General features: G+C 48.5%; 1 protein-coding gene across 1 annotated transcript in view; it reads right to left on the bottom strand.

Annotated features, from left to right (window-relative positions):
- Positions 1-21681, bottom strand: part of LOC147097832 (KAT8 regulatory NSL complex subunit 3-like) — a 57965-nt gene that overhangs the window by 9841 nt on the left and 26443 nt on the right. The window contains exons 7-11 of the mRNA XM_085970863.1: positions 10680-10868; positions 9448-9532; positions 4962-5128; positions 3473-3570; positions 2228-2423 (exon numbers count right to left, since the gene is read on the bottom strand). Coding sequence (XP_085826989.1) covers positions 2228-2423; positions 3473-3570; positions 4962-5128; positions 9448-9532; positions 10680-10868 — 735 coding nt within the window. The remainder of the gene's footprint in view (positions 1-2227; positions 2424-3472; positions 3571-4961; positions 5129-9447; positions 9533-10679; positions 10869-21681) is intronic.

The following is a 21681-nucleotide window of genomic DNA, read 5'->3' as shown; positions in this document are numbered from 1 at the left end:
GTTCTTGCCATGGAAGGAGTTCAGCGAAGATTCACCAGGTTGATACCTGGGATGGCAGGAATGACGTATGAGGAGAGATTGGGTCGATTGGGCTTGTACTCGCTGGAGTTTAGAAGAATGAGAGGGGATCTCATTGAAACTTATAAAATTGTGACAGGACTGGACAGACTAGATGCAGGAAGGATGTTCCCGATGGTCGTGGAGTCCAGAACCAGGGGTCACTGTCTAAAGATAAGGGGTAAGCCAGTTAGGACAGAAATGAGGAGGAATTTCTTCACCCAGAGAGTGGTGAACCTGTGGAATTCTCTACCACAGAAGGCAGTAGAGGCCAATACATTAAATATATTCAAGAAGGAGTTGGATATATTTCTGAAGGCTAAAGGGATCAAGGGGTATGGGGAGAAAGCAGGGACCGGGTACTGAATTTGGATGATCAGCCATGATCGCATTGAATGGCGGAGCAGGCTCGAGGGGCCGAATGGCCTACTCCTATCTTCTATGTTTCTATGACTGGGCTGGATGTGCTGTTTCCATGTCTGTAGCCGGTGCCAAGGTCGATGCCGGGTGGTCCGTCCGGTTTCATTCTTGTTATTGTGTTTCGTAGCGGTTTGTTACAACTGAGTGGCTAGGCCATTTCAGAGGGCAGTGAAGACACAACCACATTGCTGTGTGTCTGGAGTCACATATAGGCCAGACCGGGTAAGGACAGCAGATTTCCTTCCCTGAAGGACATTAGTGAAACAGATGGGTTTTTATGACAATCTGATTGTTTCATCGTCACCATTACTGATACTAGCTTTTTATTCCAGATTTATTTAATTAACTGAATTTAAATTCCCCAGCTGCCGTGGTGGCATTTTAACTCGTGTCTCTCAATCAATAGTCCAGGCCTCTGGATTACGAGCCCAGTGACATTACCACTATGCGGCACACCGCCTGCACTGCCATCCCTATGTAGGGTGGCGGACAGAACTACTTCTACACAGTGGGTAGCACTCTTGCCTCGAAGTCAGAGGTCGTGGGTTCAAGCCCCACTCCAGAGTCTTGAGCCCATAATCCAGGCCGACACTCCAGGGCAGCACTGAGGGAGCGTTGCACTGTCGGAAAGGCTGTACTGAGGGAGTGCTGCACTGTCAGAGGGGCAGTACTGAGGGCGAGCTGCACTGTTGGAGGAGCAGTAGAGGGCGAGCTGCACTGTCGGAGGGGCAGTACTGAGGGAGCACTGCACTGTCGGAGGTGCAGTACTGAGGGAGCGCCGCACTGTCGGAGGGGCAGCACTGAGGGAGCGCCGCACTGTCGGAGGGGCAGCACCGAGGGAGCGCCGCACTGTCGGAGGGGCAGCACCGAGGGAGCGCCGCACTGTCAGAGGGGCAGCACCGAGGGAGCGCCGCACTGTCGGAGGGGCAGCACCAAGGGAGCGCCGCACTGTCGGAGGGGCAGCACCAAGGGCGAGCCGCACTGTCGGAGGGGCAGCACCGAGGGCGAGCTGCACTGTCGGAGGAGCAGTACTGAGGGAGCACTGCACTGTCGGAGGAGCAGTACTGAGGGAGCACTGCACTGTCGGAGGGGCAGCACTGAGGGAGCGCCGCACTGTCGGAGGGGCAGCACTGAGGGGGCGCCGCACTGTCGGAGGGGCAGCACCGAGGGAGCGCCGCACTGTCGGAGGGGCAGCACCGAGGGCGAGCCGCACTGTCGGAGGGGCAGTACCGAGGGCGAGCTGCACTGTCGGAGGAGTACTGAGGGAGCACTGCACTGTCGGAGGAGCAGTACTGAGGGAGCACTGCACTGTCGGAGGAGCAGTACTGAGGGAGCACTGCACTGTCGGAGGAGCAGTACTGAGGGAGCGCTGCACCGTCGGAGGGACAGTACCGAGGGCGAGCTGCACTGTCGGCGGTATTCTGGATGAAACGTTAAACTGAGGCCCCATTTGGTCTCAGGTGGATGTAAAAGATCCCACGGCCACAATTCGAAGAAGAGCAGGCGAGTTCTCCCGTGTCCTGGGGCCAATATTTATCCCTCAACCAACATCACTAAAAAACAGATTATCTGGTCATTATCGCATTGCTATTTGTGGGAGCTTGCTGTGCGCAAATTGGTTGCCCCGTTTCCTACATTACAACAGTGACTACACTGCAAAAGTACTTCATTGGCTGTGAAGCGCTTTGGGATGCTCCGAGGTGGTGAAAGGCGCTGTATAAATGGGAGTCTCTTTCCTTTCTTGCAGTACCTGCTGGGGTGGACGAGCTGCTAGACAGTTTGCCCAGTCCTCCGTTGGTCAGGAGTTGGTGGATGGCGTTGGGTTTGGTGCTCCCGGTCCCGCCCAGGGACCCCGGTGCGGGCGAGGCGCTGACTGTGCGGACAACGGGATTTGCTGCCGTGGTGACCGGGCCCAGGGTGGAGGCCGAACTCTTCACACTCGGGGTCTGTGAATGACATAGTTACTAAAACATCAAGGTGAAATGCAGGGACTGATCACATCAGGCACGGCCAGAGAGGCCTCAAAACATGGCAGCACGAAAAGAGGTGAGCCCAGATTATCGAGATGCCAACTGCATGCTTGGAGTCCGTACAATTTCCAGACCCCCACTGGCTCCCCGTAACCTCCTCCACTGGTGCCTCATCCCCCTCCACTGGCTCCCCGTCTCCCTTCCCCCTCCACTGGCTCCCCGTCTCCCTTCCCCCTCCACTGGCTCCCCATAACCACCTCCACTGGCTCCCCGTCTCCCTCTCCCCCTCCATTGGGTCCCTGTCCCATCCCGCCCTCCACTGGCTCCCTGTCTCCCTGTTCCCCCCCACACTGGCTTCCTGTTTCACCCCTCCCCCCACTGGCTCCCCGTCCCCCCACCGCACCCGTTACCCCCTCCCCACTGGTTCCCCTCCAGTGACTCACCATCTCTCTGTTTCCCCAACCCCCCACTGGCTCCCCGTCCCTTAGGAACCTATGAATTGCTGGACAAAAAAAAAACAAGCTCCATCTAGTTCGCCTTCTCCCATCCTGGTAGTCGATGATACAACGATAATGGAGTTGTTGACCAATCACAGCAATCAATCTCTATCAATGAGTCTACAGCAGACCCAGACATGAGGCGAGGAAAACCCCGAGTGGTGGAGCTTTGGGAACCATAGGTCCAAAGTCACCTGTTCCTCCTGAGCACACTACACTCACCACGTCATGTCTCCAATTACTCAAATACTATATCCCAAAATATTATTTTCTGAAAGAAATCTATCTAATTTGCATTTGAATGATCAACAATAACTGGTTCCACCGTCTCCCGAGGGAGCCTGTTCCATAGGTTGACCGCACGCTGAAATATTGTTTCCACAGATTAGTTTTGAATTTAACCCCCTTCAAGCGCAGGCTGTGTCCTCTGCTTCTGCTAAAAACAGCAATTATATCATCTCTCAACCTTCTCTCTCCACGCGATGGTCTATAAGGTGTGACATGTTGTGCAGGTAAAGTGTACTGTACCTGGCCTGGGCTGGCAGAGGACAAGCTGGGGGCCTTTGTTCCAATGTCCTGCAGACTGAAGCTCAACCCCTGGAGCAGGCTACTTGCAGACGGAGTCCCTGAACACAAACCAAGACGTCAGTAATCGAGTTCCGCAAAACTCTTGTGTGCGGCTACTGGTCTTAATGGAAAGCAAAAGGCGTGATAGCATTAACACAGCCACACAGCGTCTATTCCTGTCCTGTGTGGGGTTAAATGGCAGTGCCACTATTAACCTCACTATCCCAAGCTAGGGAGAGGGAAAGAGTGAGTGAGCCAGGATCCTCGCCCTGATTGCTAATCACTGCCTACTGTCACAATCCATTCGTTGACTGAGAATGTGATCAGGCTCAGTGCGATACACGCACAGTTGAATTGCCCGAAACTTATTGATCTAGCCTGATACGAGAATGGCCAACGTGAGCAAAAGGCAACGCCTGCAGGAGGAGTAGGGCGGCGGGGAGAATTACAATGTTTTGGTCATCCTATGATCACTTTGGGTCTTGGGTCAGGATAAGATTCATACGTTTAAATAAAGATATGCTGTAAGGGGCATGCCACCATGCTGATACCTCCAAACCATATTAAACCGCAGCCTCAGACACTGATCTGCCAGAGTGGCCCCTGTGCTTAAGGTCTTCTCCTCCCCACAAATTAGCAGCAACTCTGCATTAGCAGTGCTGCACACACATGGTCCTGGGACCCGATGTGGACTCCACATCAGGTAATACCCGTTAATACAGGGAAGGGGATTAAAGGCAGATTATCATTTCTGCAGGTTCATTCCTCAAGACTGATCTTCCCGTATACACCAGGAAATCTGCTCACTGACTGTAATGGTGACTGGCCCAGCGCTCTTCACTGATCTCAGCACTCAGAGCTGGGCAGATATGATCAACTAGTTAATATATCCCAGGACAGGCAGTGTTGCGTTGGTTAACAGGCCACCTGCCACCCCCTGATGGCTTGGTCACATTCGGGATCGGGCTCGTCTGTGATTCCTCCCATGGTGAAATGGCCGACTCAAATTCACTGGCTTGCACTTGACAAGGTACTGGAGTATGTCCGGCACTGGACTCCAGCGAGGAGACAGTGTTAGCAGGAAATCATACAATCTTAGCACAGGAGGAGGCCATTCGGACCATCGTGCCTGTGCCGGCTCTTTGAAAAAACTATTCAATGATTTCCACTCCGCTGCTCTTTCCTCATAGCCCTGCAAATTTTTCTTTTTCAAGTATTTATCCAATTCCCTTTTGAATGTTACTCTTGAATCTGTTTCCACCGCCCTTTAAGGCAGCGCATTCCAGATCACAACAACTCGCTGCGTTAAAAAAATTCTCATCTCTTTTTTTCTCTGGTTCTTTTCCCAATTACCATAAACTTGTTTCCTCTGGTTAATGACCCTCCTGCCACTGGAAACAGTTTCTGCTTATTTACTCTAAAGGAAGGGAAGGGATTAAGGAACACAGACCTGGTGTTGTAACAGGGCCAGAATGAGGCTGCTGGGACGCACTGGAGCCTGGTGCAGTGACAAGTCTGGCCTGAATGCTGTGGAAGGCACTGGCTGTTGTGCTGATGGGCGGAGCAGTCGAGGTTACTGTGCTCGGGCAACTGGAGAATGTGTCCACAGAGGCTGATCTGGGGAAAAGGGAGAGAGACAGAGAAAATGAGGAGATAAAGTCATCTTCATATGAAAGAAAGTCTTGCATTTCTCCAGCACCTTTCACCACCTCAGAACGTCCCAAAGTGCTTTACAGTCAATGGGTACTTTTGAAAGGTAGTCACTATTGAAATGTAGGAAACGCGGCAGCCAATTTGCGCACAGCAAGCTCCCACAAACAGCAATGCGATAATGACCAGATCATCTGTTTTAGTAATGTTGGTTGAGGCACAAATATTGGCCCCAGGACACCGGGAAGGACTCCCTACTCGTCTTAGAATACTGCCATGGGATCTTTTATGTCCACCTGAGGGGGCAAACGAGGCCTCGGTTTAATCTCTCATTTGAAAGACGGCACCTCTGACAGTGCTGCGCTCCCTCAGTACTGCACTAGGAGTGTCAGCCTGGATTATGTGCTCAAGTCTCTGGAGTGGGGATCGAATCCACAACCTTCTGACTCCGAGGCGAGAGAGCGCTGCCCACTGAGCCATGGCTCAGTGTCTAAATGTCACACCATGGGTACAGTTTGGTGTGGTGCAGGCCTGTCCCTCCGAGTTAGCTGATCTCGGAGTCCTGACTGCAGCCCAGTGTGTCCTACTGTGGCAGCACCTTCACCACAAGGACTGCAGTGAGGGATGGGCATCAACTGAGGCTGTGCCCATGACACCTACACCCTGAAAGTAAACCAAGCATCAGTCCTAACCCCAGCTGTGGCCCCTTCCACAATGACCTCTGCTGAAGGCCACTTTATCCTGTAGAGACTAGGGTCCTAAATTTAAATAAAGGAAACTACGATGGTCTGAGGCGCGAGTTGGGTACGATTGATTGGGGAATGTCACTCAAAGGGTTACATAAGAACATAAGAAATAGGAGCAGGAGTAGGCCAATTGGCCCCTCGAGCCTGCTCCACCATTCAATAAGATCATGGCTGATCTGATCCTAACCTCAAATCTTCTATCACTCTCCATCCCACCCGAACCCATGTGATCTCCCGGGAGAGGCGAAAAACCAGATAAAAAACCCAATGGCCAATTTGGGAGAAAAAAATCTGGGAAATTCCTCTCCGACCCATCTAGGCGATCGAAACTCTTCCAGGAGATCACTCTGTCCCTATATTTTCTACAGTACTTACCTTCTGTAAAGGCGATCTCCACCCCAGCCAGGAACAGGAATAAAACCATCTCCTGAAATCTAACACAGAATTAGAACACAAGTAGGAAGAACAGAACCAGGCTACACGGCCCCTGGGCCCGCTCCACTACCCACAGGGCCATGACCATTCCGAACCTAGACTCATGTCCAATTTCCTGCCCGCTCCCCGTAACCCTTAATTCCCTTTACTTCTAGGAAACTATCTATTTCTGTTTTAAATGTATTTAATGATGTAGCTTCCACAGCTTTCTGGGGCAGCAAATTCCACAAACCAACCACCCTCTGAGTGAAGAAGTTTCTCCTCATCTCAGTTTCAAAAGAGCAGCCCCTTATTTTAAGATTATGCCCCCTAGTTCTAGTTTCACCCATCATTGGGAACATCCTCACCTGTGGATAGGCAATGGCAAACATTCAAAGACCGCATGGATGAACTACAGAATTTGTTCATCCCAGTTTGGCATAAAAATAAAACAAAAAAGGTGACTCAACCGTGGCTAACAAGGGAAATTAGGGATAGCATAAGATCCAAGGAGAGGACATCTAAATTGGCAAGAAAAAGCAGCAAACCTCAGGATTGGGAGCAGTTGAGGATTCAACAAAGGAGGACAAAGGGATTAATTAAAAAGGGGAAAATAGAATGAGAGTAAGCTTGCAGGGAACATAAAAACTGACTGTAAAAACTTTTATAGATATGTGACGAGAAAAAGACTGGTGAAGTCAAGCGTAGGTCCCTTGCAGTCAGAATCAGGGGAATTTATAATGGGGAACAAAGAAATGGCACACCAATTAAATACATATTTTGGTTCTGTCTTCACAGAGGAGGACACAAATAACCTCCCAGAGATGTCGGGGAACATAGGGTCTGATGAAAGGGAGGAACTGAAAGAAATCAGTATTTGTAGGGAAATGGTGTTAGGGAAATTGATGGGATTGAAGGCCGATAAATCCCCAGGGCCTGATAATCTACATCCTAGGGTACTTAAGGAAGTGGCCCTAGAAATAGTAGATGCATTGCTGATCATCTTCCAACATTTGATGGAATCTGGAACAGTACCCATGGATTGGAGGGTAGCTAATGTTACCCCACTATTCAAAAAAGGTGGTAGAGAGAAAGCGGGGAATTACAGACCGGTAAGCCTGACATCGGTAGTGGGGAAAATGCTAGAGTCCATTATAAAAGATGTATTGGCAGAGCACTTGGAAAACAGTGACAGGATCGGACAAAGTCAACATGGATTTACAAAAGGTAAATCGTGCTTGACTAATCTACTGGAATTTTTTGAGGATGTAACTGGTAAAATAGATAAGGGAGAACCAGTGAATGTGCTGTATTTGGACTTTCAGAAGGCTTTCGATAAGGTCCCGCATAAGAGATTAGCGTGTAAAGTTAAGGCACATGGGATTGGGGGCAAGGTATTGACTTGGATAGAGAACTGGTTGGCAGACAGAAAGCAGAGTTGGAATAAACGGGTCTTTTTCCGAGTGGCAGGCAGTGACTAGTGGGGTACCGCAGGGATCGGTCCTTGGACCCCAGCTATTCACAATATATATTAATGATCTAGACAAGGGAACTAGATGTAATAACTCCAAATTTGCAGACGACACAAAGCTGGGTGGGCGTGTGTGCTGTGAGGAGGATGCCGAGAAACTCCAGGATGATTTGGACAGGTTGGGTGATTGGGCAAAAGCATGGCAGATGCAATATGACGTGGATAAATGGGAGGTTATCCACTTTGGTGGCAAAAACAGGAAGGCAGATTATCTGAATGGCAATAGATTGGGAGAAGGGGAAGTGCAACGAGACCTGGGTGTCCTTGTGCACCAGTCGCTGAAGGTAAGCATGTAGGTGCCGCAGGCGGTTAAGTAGGCAAATGGTATGTTGGCCTTTGTAGCGAGAGGGTTTGAGTACAGGAACAAGGATGTCTTGCTGCAGTTATACAGGGCCTTGGTGAGACCACATCTTGAGTATTGTGTGCAGTTTTGGTCGCCTTATCTGAGAAAGGATGTTCTTGCCATGGAGAGAGTTCAGCGAAGATTCACCAGGCTGATACCTGGGATGGCAGGAATGACGTATGAGGAGAGATTGGGCTTATACTTGCTGGAGTTTAGAAGAATGAGAGGGGATCTCATTGAAACCTATAAAATTCTGACAGGACTGGACAGACTAGATGCAGGAAGGATGTTCCCGATGGTCGGGGAGTCCAGAACCAGGGGTCACAGTCTAAGGATAAGGGGTAGGCCATTTAGGACAGAAATGAGGAGGAATTTCTTCACCCAGAGAGTGGTGAACCTGTGGAGTTCTCTACCACAGAAGGCAGTAGAGGCCAATACATCAAATATATTCAAGAAGGAGTTAGATATATTTCTTAAGGCTAAAGGGATCAAGGGATATGGGGAAAAAGCAGGGACAGGGTACTGAATTTGGATGATCAGCCATGATCTCATTAAATGGCGGAACAGGCTCGAGGGGCCGAATGGCCTACTCCTGCTCCTATCTTCTATGTTTCTCCATGTTTGGACCAAGGCTGTAATGAAATCGGGAGCAGAGTGGTCTTGGCGGAACCCAAACTGGGCATCAGTGAGCAGGTTATTGGTGAGTAAGTGCCGCTTGATATCACTGTCGATGACACCTTCCATCACTTTGCTGATGATTGAGAGTAGACTGATGGGGCAGTAATTAGCCTGATTGGATTTGTCCTGTTTTTTGTGGACAGGACATACGTGGGCAGTTTTCCACATTGTCGGATAGATGCCAGTGTTGTAGCTATAATGGATCAGCTTGGCTAGAGGTGCGGCTAGTTCTGGAGCACAAGTCTTCCAGAGGTCAATAAATACCAACAAACCTTTCAACAATTATTCACTGGCCCACCCTTAAAACAGATGCTGCGTTACAAGCCCACCTTCCAAAGGGGTGTGAAATAAGGCCACTTTCACACTCTGCTCTTCTATATGCATTGTCCCACTGGTTAGAGCTTCCCTCAGATACTTCGTCTGGTCATGCCCACCTTCCAGCGTGAAGCTCAACCCTACACCAGTTTAACTCTTTCATGTCAGAAAGCGACTGCTACAGCTTTCTGCAGATAAACTACTGGGGACACTTGGATAAATTCCTGAGATTCACGTTTCCGCGCAAGGCTACACTCACCTTTGACCTGTGAGCAGTCCGGTCAGCTCCTTGGTGCCAGATCCCGGCTGACTGACCGACAACGTCAAGGGTTTCCCAGCCCCACCTGCCAGGAGTGAAAAATAAATCAAACCTCTCCATCAGCCCGACGGCAGAGAGTCAACACTTTCCCTGATCAGACGGCATTTCTGCTCCACCATGGTAAAAACCCTCTCCTCATTCTGCTAAAGCACCTTCACCAAGACCAGCTTCCACCCCCCTCGGTCTGGCAGTTATCCCACTCTCTGGACCAGAGTCCTCTGGCCTCCTGATGCCCTGCCCAACACACAGAAGATTCTCAAGGGAACAGATAAAGTGAACCCAGATAGTTCAGGAATGCCACATAACTCCAAAACTGAGGAACTCAGGCCCAGGCTTAGAAAGGAAGTGCCCAATTTGAGAACTTTTCCGTGGCCACGAAACCATCCCCCTGCTTAGTGCAGTCAGCAACAGTGAGTGTGAGAAAAGAGACAAGCAGCGGCAGCCCGTTAAGACCAACAGCACAAGAGCCCACCTGCTGCCATAGCACTCCCTGCGAAATGGAACAGGCCTAGGGAGAAGATCAGAATTATGTTAGCGAGCTCCCGGCGAGAGAAGCTCCTCTACCAGAGCAGGAGGGTTACGCAATTTACACAACATTTACAGCACAGAAACAGGCCATTCAGCCCCACTGGTCCGTGCCAGTGTTTATGCTCCACACAAGCCTCCTCCCACCCCTCTTCATCTCACCCTATCAGCATATCCTTCTATTCCTTTCTCCCTCATGTGCTTACCTAGGTTTCCCTTAAATGCATCTGTGCTATTCGCCTCAACCACTTGGTAACCATCTCCACGCCATGTTCATCTCCATCCAAATTAGCCTTTATGGGCTCCTTGTTTCGGAAGTGTTCCTTACTTGTGCACCTTTAGGCATTGTGTAGCTGTCTTGTGCTGAGCCTCGCACCACCTCCTCCTCCTCCATGATTTGAATGATTACATAACTATCGCCTTGAAGCTTCGACAGCTCCACCTCATTCCTGATTTCCCCATCGGCACTCAACAGAGGACCCACATTCCTGGAGAGCGAGAAAGCTCCCAAATAACAGGAGCGGGGAATTGCGTCAGGAAGGAAGTGGGACAGGGGCTGTTTCCCCTCTCCCTCGGGGCAGTTGCTTTCCTCGTCTCCGAGGGCACAGGATTGTGGAATAATGCCCGCTGGTGAGAAACCTGCTTACCCTCCTTGGCACCAGCGTAGGGCATGGCAGCAGCTGTTGTGTCTCCGTGGGACAGGATGGTGACTTTGATCTTGGCTCTTTTTGCGGGCTTAGCGACCACTTGAGTTGGGCTCAATGTCTGCCGTCTTTTCAGCTGGCTCTTCACGTCCTCCTTCTCTGCCGGGTCTTGCTGTTCGGAGGTCACGGGAACTGAAATTATGGAGAGTACGTCGGTAACTGGTGTAATAGCGCAGAAAAACAATAAAAGCTGCATCACTCAAAACACTCCTCTCATTTAATGTTGATTGATGCAGAGTCGTGGCTCCGCGGTAGCATTCTCACCCGAGTCAGGTCATGGGTTCAAGTCCCACTCCAGAGGCCCGAGCACAAAATCCAGGCCGACACTCCCAGTGCAGCACTAAGGGAGTGCTGCACTGTCAGAGGAGCAGTACTGAGGGAGTGCTGCAGTCAGAGGAGCAGTACTGAGGGAGCGCTGCATTGTCGGAGGGGCAGTACTGAGGGAGTGCTGCAGTCAGAGGAGCAGTACTGAGGGAGTGCTGCATTGTCGGAGGGGCAGTACTGAGGGAGTGCTGCAGTCAGAGGAGCAGTACTGAGGGAGCGCTGCAGTCAGAGGAGCAGTACTGAGGGAGCGCTGCATTGTCGGAGGGGCAGTACTGAGGGAGCGCTGCACTGTCGGAGGGGCAGTACTGAGGGAGTGCTGCACTGTCGGAGGGGCAGTACTGAGGGAGTGCTGCACTGTCGGAGGGGCAGTACTGAGGGAGCGCTGCATTGTCGGAGGGGCAGTACTGAGGGAGTGCTGCACTGTCGGAGGGGCAGTACTGAGGGAGTGCTGCACTGTCGGAGGGGCAGTACTGAGGGAGTGCTGCACTGTCGGAGGGGCAGTACTGAGGGAGTGCTGCACTGTCGGAGGGGCAGTACTGAGGGAGCGCTGCAGTCGGAGGGGCAGTACTGAGGGAGCGCTGCACTGTCGGAGGGGCAGTACTGAGGGAGCGCTGCACTGTTGGAGGGGCAGTACTGAGGGAGTGCTGCACTGTTGGAAGTGCCGTTTTTCGGCTGAGATGTTAAACCGAGGCCCTGTTTACCCCCTCAGGTGGATGTTAAAGAATCCCATGGAACTATTGGGAGAAGGGCAGGGGCTTTCTCCCCGGTGTCCTGGCCAATATTTACCCCTCAACACGGTGGCATAGTGATTAGCACTGTTGCCTCACAGCGCCAGGGACCCGGGTTCAAATCCGGCCTCGGGTGACTGTCTGTGTGGAGTTTGCACATTCTCCCCGTGTTTGCGTGGGTTTCCTCCGGGTGCTCCGGTTTCCTCCCACAGTCCAAAGATGTGCGGGTTAGGTTGATTGGCCATGATAAAAATTGGCCCTTAGTGTTAGGGGGGATTAAATACGTGGGGTTACGGGGTTAGGGCTTGGGTGGGATGGCTGTCGGTGTAGGGACTGGGTGCTAGGGTTTGGATGATCAGCCATGATCTCGTTGAATGGCAGAGCAGGCTCGAAGGGCCGAATGGCCTACTCCTGCTCCTAGTTTCTATGTTTCAATCAACATCACTACAACTGATGAGCTGGTTATTATCACACATTGCTGTTTGTGGGATCTTACTGTGTACAAGTTGACTGCCACGTTTCCCTACATTACAACAGTAACTGTACTTCATTGGCTTGTAAAGCACTTGGAACGTCCTGAGATCGTGAAAGGTGCTATAGGCGGGTTACTGTTAGGTTTTAGAAGAACGAGAGGTGATCTCATTGAAACATATAAAATTCTTAGCATGCTCGACAGGGTAGATGTGAAAAGGTTGTTTCCCCCGGCTGGAGAGTCTCGAACTAGGGGGTCATAGTCTCATCCCTGCTAGTTACATCCTCAAAAAACTCTAATAAATGTCAAACACTATTTCCCTTTCATAAAACCAACACAGCCATTTAACTGAAACCGCAGCACTTACAATGAAACAACTAATATTTATATAGCATTTTTTATGTGGAACAACCCATGATGCTTCATAGAGGCATAATCAAAAGCAGAAAATGCTGGAAAAATACACAGCAGGAACAGGAGGAGGCCATTCAGCCCTTCGATCCTGTTCTGTCATTCAATCAGATCATGGTTGATCTGTTCCTAAATATCTCCCTGCCTTTGCTCCATGTCCCTCAATACCCTTACCCAATAAAAATCGATCATTCTCAGATTTGAAATTTTCCTGTGATGCCCAGCCTTTTAAGGGGAGAGTTCCAGATTTCCACTACCCTTGGTGTGAAGAAGTGCTTCCTGACATCACCTCTCAACGGCCTAGTTCTAATTTTATGTACCCTTGTTTTGAATTCCCCCACCAGAGGAAATAGTTTCTATCTATCTACCCTATCAAATACCTTTATTATTTTAAACACCTTGATTATATCACCCCTTAAACTTCTGTACTCGAAGCAATGCAAGTCTAGTCTATGTCTTTATAATTTAACCCTTTTAGCCCCAGTATCTTTCTGGTGAATCTGTGCTGCACCCCCTCAAAAGGCCAATGTATCCTTCCTGATGACCTCAAGTTTACGGAGGGGAGAACGTGGGAGGCCGGCCAGGAGTGCGTTGGAATAGTCAAGTCTAGAGATAACAAAGGCATGGATGAGGGTTTCAGCAGCAGATGAGCTGAGGTGGGGTGGAGCTGGGCGATGTTACAGAGGTGGAAATAGGTGGACTTAGTGATGATGTAGATGTGTGGTTGGAAGCTCATCTCGGAGTCAAATATGACACCAAGGTTGCGAACAGTCTGGTTCGGCCTCAGACATTTGCCAGGAAGAGGGATGAAGTCGGTGGCTAGGGGACCAAAGGCAATGGCTTTGGTCTTCCCAATATTTAGTTGGAGGAAATTTCTGCTCATCCGATACTGTTGGATGTTGGACAAGGAGTGTGACAAATCAGAGCCAGTGGAGTGGTGGAGAGAGGTGGTGGTGAGGTAGAGCTGGGTGTCGTCAGCGTACTGTGGAAACTGACCCTGTGTTTTGGATGATGTCACCAAGGAGCAGCACGTAGATGAGAAATAGGAGGGGGCCAAGGATAGATCCTTGGGGGACACCAGAGGTAATGGTATGGGAGCAGCAAGAAAAACTATTGCAGGTGATTCTCTGGCAACAACTGGATAGATAAGAATGGAACCAGGCTAGGACAGTTCCACCCAGCTGGATGACAGTAGAGTGGTTGGAGGAGGATGGTGTGATCAACCATGTCAAAGACTGCAGACAGATCGTGAAGGACGAGAAGGGATAGTTTACCCATGGTCACTGTCACATAGGATGTCATTTGTGATTTTGATAAGAGCCATTTCAGTACAGTGGCAGCGGCTGAAACCTAATTGGAGGGGTTCAAACATGGAGTTCCGGGAAAGATGGGCACGGATTTGGGAGACGATAGAACGTACAAGGACTTTAGAGGAAAGGGAGGCTGGCGATGGGGCGGTACTTTGCAGGGGCTGTGGGGGTCAAGGGTTGGTTTTTTGAGAGGGGTGATGACGGCAGATTTGAAGGAGAGGGGGACAGTACCTAAGGAGAGAGAACCGTTATCAATATAGAAGATAGGAGCAGGAGTAGGCCATTCGGCCCCTCGAGCCTGCTCCGCCATTCAATGCGATTCATGGCCGATCATCCAAATTCAGTACCCGGTCCCTGCTTTCTCCACATATCCCTTGAGCCCTTTAGCCTTAAGAAATATAATCTAACTCCTTCTTGAATATATTTAATGAATTGGCCTCAACTCCCCTGTGTGGTAGAGAATTCCACAGGTTCACCACTCTCTGGGTGAAGAAATTCCTCCTCATCTTTGTCCTAAATGGCTTACTCCTTATCCTTAGACTGTGACCCCTGGTTCTGGATTCCCCGGCCATCGGGAACATCCTTCCTGCATCTAGTCTGTCTAGTCCTGTTAGAATTTTATAAGTTTCAATGAGATCCCCTCTCATTCTTCTAAACTCCAGCAAGTATAAGCCCAATCGACCCAATCTCTCCTCATACGTCATTCCTGCCATCCCAGGTATCAGCCTGGTGAATCTTCGCTGAACTCCCTCCATGGCAAGAACATCCTTCCTCAGATAAACATGGACCAGCTGAGCCGAACGGTTAGTTTCTGTTGTAATTTCTACGTAGTTCACCACGCCTTCCAATAATGTGGGCACACTATTCAGGAGACCTAAAAGGGGAAGTATTTTCAACACTTCCCCTTTAAGCAGGGTAAAACACAAGCTAACAAATCCCAGTGAAGTCTTCAAAACTCTGAACCCATCTCAGCCTCAGGGTGCTGCAGAATCCCAGAGAACCACAACTACAGCCGGCTGGAGAGCAGACTGGGGTGTCCGCCCAGTGCTGCCAGATGGTATGCTGCAGCCCGGAGATCAGGACAGTCAGGCTGGCAGAAGCTAGCAGGATTAACTTTCAACCTGCGTGGGGCAAAAACGCAGGTGACAAGAGGACCTTGCCTCGATTACAGCAGCGAGAAGCTCAGTCCTTACAATACCCCTAAATGAGCCAACACCAGGCCCGTGCAGAGGCTCTGAACTAAATGTCGCACTTACCCAAATAGGACTACCACATAACTGTTCACGGACCAGGTGGAAGGGCGAGTACTCAATTGTATAATGGAATTACGATCGCTGCAAATCCCCACCTTGCCCTGCACGTTCTCCCTAAACCTCTTGCCTCACTACTACTCTTTGACTGTGCCTTCAGTTCTTTTCCCTAACCTTTCTGCCCTACTTTCTACTCAATGACCACCACTCCCCCTTGTAAAACACCGTAAGACATATCAGTTAACATGGGAGCTAGGAAGGGAAGTTGGGTGGTCAGCAGTTTAGTGGGAATAGGGGCGAGGGAGCAGGGGGTGGGTCTCATGGGCAAGATGAGACAACTGAACGTAGTACCCAGATGGGGTCTGTACAAGGCTCTATACAAATGATGTGGAGATGCCGGTGTTGGACTGGGGTGGGCAGATGTAAGAAATCACACAACACCAGGTTATAGTCCAACAGCTTTATTTGAAATCACAAGCTTTCGGAGCGCTGCTCCTTCGTCAGGTGAAGTGGAGAGATGCATAAAAACACAGCTTATATAGTCAGAGAATAATGTCAGATGTTTACAGGTAATCTTTCTAACTGCCATTTATCACACCTCAGCAGAGAGATAATCACAGCAATCAAAGGTGTAAATGGTGTCCAAACAGGTCAGTCAGGAAAACATTACATCAAAGAACAATGAGGTGGGGTCACAAGAGGTCAAATGTTGCAGATGCTGGGGTCTGTATGAAAAACAAAAACAGACAAAAAACATTTTTTTTGGCTGGAAATCACAGCAGGTCTGGCCGCATGTGTGTGGAGAGAACAAGCCAACGACGACTCGAGTCTGGATGACCCTACGTCAGGTGGGGTTACATGTAGCGTGACATGAACCCAAGATCCCGGTTCAGGCCGTCCTCATGGGTGCGGAACTTGGCTATCAGTTTCTGCTCGACGATTTTGCGTTGTCGTGTGTTTCGAAGGCCGCCTTGGAGAATGCTTACCCGAAGATCGAAGGCTGAATGTCCTTGACTGCTGAAGTGTTCCCCGACTGGGAGGGAACACTCCTGCCTGGCGATTGTTGCGCGGTGTCCGTTCATCCGTTGTCGCAGTGTCTGCATGGTCTCGCCGATGTACCATGCTCCGGGGCATCCTTTCCTGCAACGTATGAGGTAGACAACGTTGGCCGAGTCACATGAGTATGTACCATGTACCTGGTGGGTGGTGTCCTCACGTGTGATGATGGTATCTGTGTTGATGATCTGGCATGTCTTGCAGAGGTTGCTGTGGCAGGGTTGTGTGGTGTCGTGGTCGCTGTTCTCCTGAAAGCTGGGTAATTTGCTGCGAACGATGGTCTGTTTGAGGTTAGGCGGCTGTTTGAAGGCGAGTAGTGGAGGCGTGGGGATGGCCTTAGCGAGGTGTTCGTCGTCATCGATGACATGTTGAAGGCTGCGAAGAACATGGCGTAGTTTCTCCGCTCCGGGGAAGTACTGGACGACAAAGGGTACTCTGTTGGTTGTGTCCCATGTTTGCCTTCTGAGGAGGTCTATGCGATTTTTCGCTGTGGCCCGTCGGAACTGTCGATCAACGAGTCGAGCGTCATATCCCATTCTTACGAGGGCGTCTTTCAGCGTCTGTAGGTGTCCATCGCGTTCCTCCTCGTCTGAGCAGATCCTGTGTATTCGCAGGGCTTGTCCATAGGGGATGGCTTCTTTAACGTGGTTAGGGTGGAAGCTGGAGAAGTGGAGCATCCTGAGGTTGTCCATGGGCTTGCGGTAGAGTGAAGTGCTGAGGTGTCCGTCTTTGATGGAGATTCATGTGTCCAAGAATGAAACCGATTCTGAGGAGTAGTCCATGGTGAGTTTGATGGTGGGATGGAACTTGTTGATGTTATCGCGTAGTCTTTTCAGTGATTCTTCGCCGTGGGCCACGCTACATGTAACCCCACCTGACGTAGGGTCATCCAGACTCGAGTCGTCGTTGGCTTGTTCTTTCCACACAGATGCGGCCGGACCTGCTGTGATTTCCAGCCAAAAAAAATGTTTTTTGTCTGTTTTTTTGTTTTTCATACAGACCCCAGCATCTGCAACATTTGACCCCACCTCACTGTTCTTTGACGTAATGTTTTCCTGACTGACCTGTTTGGACACCATTTACACCTTTGATTGCTGTGATTATCTCTCTGCCGAGGTGTGATAAATGGCAGTTAGAAAGATTACCTGTAAACATCTGACATTATTCTCTGACTATATAAGCTGTGTTTTTATGCATCTCTCCACTTCACCTGACAAAGGAGCAGCGCTCCGAAAGCTTGAGATTTCAAATAAAACTGTTGGACTATAACCTGGTGTTGTGTGATTTCTTACATCTATACAAATGAAGCATAACTCCCTCTCCTTGAGATAAAGACCAACATTCCATCAGCCTTTTTGATTGCTTTTTGTACTGTCCACCAATGATCCCTCTAGTTTTTTTTTTGGGTGCCCGGCCCCTTGAACATGCTGCAAGGCCCATTCACATTTCCACACATGCATGGTTCTTGTAAAGCCTGCAAGCGGCCTGCGCGGAATCTCCAGATCGATGCGCGGCCGCGCAGGTTAACGGGAACATTGCTGTCCACTAGCTTTTAGTGATGTGTCTACACCCTCTGCAGCTCCTGGTCTCTCATCATTAAGAAAATATTACAATTTGTCTTTCTTGGATCCAAAGTGGTTGACCTCACACTTCCACATTGAACTCCACCTGTTACAGTTTTACCAACTCACTTTATCTATGTCCCTTTGTAAAAAAGACAGGGGAGGGGAAATTTAGAAATCTAAAGAGAAAGGTCAAGGCAATAGAGCACTGTAGCGATTTGGGTAAAAATAAGCAGTGTGACAGGAAGGGACAGAGTTTAACGGTAGCAGTGCAACAGAGAATAAGGTCAAAGCAGGGAATATGGTAAAAATTTAAATTAAAGGCTCTTTATCTGAATGCACGAAACATTCGTAACAAGATATACGAACTAGTGGCACAAATAGAGATACATGGGTTTGATCTAATAGCTATTGCAGAGACGTGGTTGCAAGATGACCAAGGTTGGGAACTAAATGTTCCAGAGTACTTGACGTTTCGAAAAGACAGGCAGAATGAGAAAGGTGGGGTGTATTCCTGATAATAAAGGATGACATAAGGACAGTAGAGAGAAAGGATCTCGGCTTGGAATATCAGGAAGTAGAATCCGAATAGGGTGGAGATAAGGAATAACAAGGGGCAGAAAACACTGGTGAGAGTAGTATATAGGTCCCCCTAACAGTAGCTATACCGTTGGACAGAATATTAATCAAGCAATAGTAGGAGCTTGTAACAAAGGTAATGCAATAATTGTGGGGGACTTTAATCTTCATATAGACTGGACAAATCAAATTGGCAAAGGTAGTCTGGAGGACAAGTTCATGGAATGCATTCGGGACAGTTTCCTAGAACAATACGACATGGAACCAACCAGGGAACAGGCTATTTTAGATCTTGTATTGTGTAATGAGACAGGGTTAATTAGCAATCTCATAGTAAAGGATCTTTCTGGGGCAGAGTAATCATAATATGATAGAATTTCATATTAAGTTTGAGAGTGACTTGCCTAAGTCCGAAACTAGAGTCTTAAACTTAAATAAAGCCAATTACATAGGTATAGGGGCAAGTTGGCTAAATAGATTAAATGGAAAAATAGATTAAAAGGTATGGCGGTAGATAAGCAGTGGCTAGCATTTAAAGAAATATTTCATAATTCTCAACAAAAATACATTCCATTGAGAAACAAAAACTCCACGGGAAGTGTGATCCATCCATGGCTAACTGAAGAAGTTAAGGATAGCATTAGATTGAAAGCAGCAGCTTATAATGTTGCGAAGAACAGTAGTAAGCTTGAGGATTGGGAAGCGTTTCAGAAACCAGCAAAGGCTGAACAAAAATTGATAAGGGAAAAAATAGAATGAGAGAAAACTAGCAAGAAATATAAAAACAGATTGTAAGAGCTTCTACAAGATTGTAAAAAGAGAGTAGCAAAAGTAAACGTTGGTCCCCTAGAGGCTGAGACAGGAGAAATTATTATGGGGAATAAGGAAATGGCAGAAACGTTAAACAAATATTTTGTATCTATCTTCACAGTAGAAGACACAAAAAGCATACCAAAAATGGCAGGGAACCAAGGGTCTAATGAGGGTGAGGAACTTAACGTAATTAATATAGTAGAGAAAAAATACTAGAGAAACTAATGGGACTAAAAGCCGACAAATCCTGGACCTGACAGCGTACATCCTAGGGTTCTAAAAAAGGTGGCTGCAGAGATAATGGATGCATTGGTTTTGATCTTCCAAAATTCCCAATATTCCAGAACCGTCCCAGCAGATTGGAAAGTACCAAATGTAACACCATTATTCAAGGAGGGAAGAGTTAAAACAGGGAACTACAGGCCAGTTAGTCTGACATCAGTCGTTGGGAAAATGCTGGAATCCAGTGTTAAGGAAGTGGTATCAGGGCACTTGGAAAATCATAATGATTAGGCCGAGTCAACACAGTTTTATGAAAGGGAAATCCTGTTTGACAAATTTATTAGAGTATTTTGAGGATGTAACTAGCAGGGTAGATAAAGGGGAACCAGTGGATGTATTATATTTGGATTTCCAAAAGGCATTCGGTAAGGTGCCACATAAAAGGTTATTACACAAGATTAGGGCTCATGGGGTTGGGGGTAATATAGTAGCATGGATAGAGGATTGGTTAAGGGACAGAAAACAGAGAGTAGGGATAAACGGATCTTTTTCAGGTTGGCAGGCTGTAACTAGTAGGCTGCCGCAAGGATCAGTGCTGGGGTCTCAGCTGTCTACAACCTACATTAATGACCTAGATGAAGGGACCGAGTGTAATGTATCCAAGTTTGCTGACGTTACAAAGCTAGGTGGGACAGTAAGCTGTGAGGAGAACACAGAGTCTGCAAAGGGATATAGATAGACTGAGTGAGTGGGCAGTAAGGTGGCAGATGGAGTATAATGTAGGGAAATGTGAGGTTATTCACTTTGGTAGGAAGAATAGAAAAACAGAATATTTTTTAAATGGTGAGAAACTTTGAAAAGTTGGTGTTGAGAGAGATTTGGCTGTCCTCATGCAAGAAACACAGAAAGCTTGCATACAGCAAGCAATAAGGAAGGCAATGGCCTGTTGACCTTTATTGCAAGGGGGTTGGAGTATAAGAGTAAGGAAGTCTTGCTCCAATTGTACAGGGCCTTGGTGAGACCACACCTGGAGTACTGGGCACAGTTTTGGTCTCCTTATCTAAGGAAGGATATACTTGCCTTGGAGGCGGTGCAACGAAGGTTCACTAGATTGATTCCTGGGATGAGAGGGCTGTCTTATGATGAGAGATTGTGTAGAATGGGCCGATACGCTCTGGAGTTTAGAAGAATGAGAGGTGATCTCATTGAAACATACAAGATTCTGAAGGGGATTGACGGGGTCGATGCTGAGAGGTTGTTTCCCCCTGGCTGGAGTGTCTAGAACTAGGGGGCATAGTCTCAGGATAAGGGGTCGGCCATTTAAGACTGAGATGAGGAGGAATTTCTTCACTCAGAGGGTTGTGAATCTTTGGAATTCTCTGCACCAGAGGGCTGTGGATGCTGAATCATTGAGTATATTCAAGGCTGAGATATACAGATTTTTGGACTCTGCGGAATCAAGGGCTATGGAGATCGGGCGGGAAAGTGGAGTTGAGGTCGTTGATCAGCCATGATCTTATTGAATGGTGGAGCAGGCTCGAGGGGCCATATGGCCTCCTCCTGCTCCTATTTCTTATGTTATTGTATTTGTAACTTCCGGCTCCCATCTACACAACTAATCGTGCTTCCTAACTGGGCGTCTCTACAACTCTCTATTCTTTCATCCAAGTTATTGATAAATATGGTGAGAAGCTGATGCCTCAGTACAGGTTCCTGGGGAACACCACTTGTCACGTCCCACCAGTCAGAGAACATTCCCTTTATCCCCACTCTCTGTCTCCTACGCCCCTACCAATTACCGACGCATGTCACAAGGTTACTTCCAATTCTGTACATTTTTATTTTTTACCATCAATCCCTTTTGCTGAACTTTATCAAATGCCTTTTGAAGTTCATATGGACAATATTCATAGACATTCCCCCATCCACCGTGTTAGTGACTTGCTCAAAACATTCAAATAGATTCGTCGGACATGACCAACCCTTCGCAAATCTATGCTGACTCTCTTTATTCAGCTGATACTATTCCAAGTGCTCAGGCACTCTGTCGCTGCTGATAGATTCCAGTATCTTTCCCACAACTGGCGTTAAACAGAGATACCTGATTTCTCCCTGCCTCCCTCCATAAATAATGGGAGTGTCATTTGCAATTTTCGAATCCAAAAGGCACAATTCTCAAATCAAGAGAACTTTGGAAAATTATGACTGACGCTTCTGC

This window comes from Somniosus microcephalus, chromosome 30 (assembly GCF_052327205.1).
Source record: "Somniosus microcephalus isolate GS21.2 chromosome 30, FLI_Smic_1.0, whole genome shotgun sequence".
NCBI classification, from domain to species: Eukaryota; Metazoa; Chordata; class Chondrichthyes; order Squaliformes; family Somniosidae; genus Somniosus; species Somniosus microcephalus.
The sequence above is the reverse complement of the archived record's forward strand: the minus strand, read 5'-3'. Positions and strand labels throughout refer to the sequence as shown.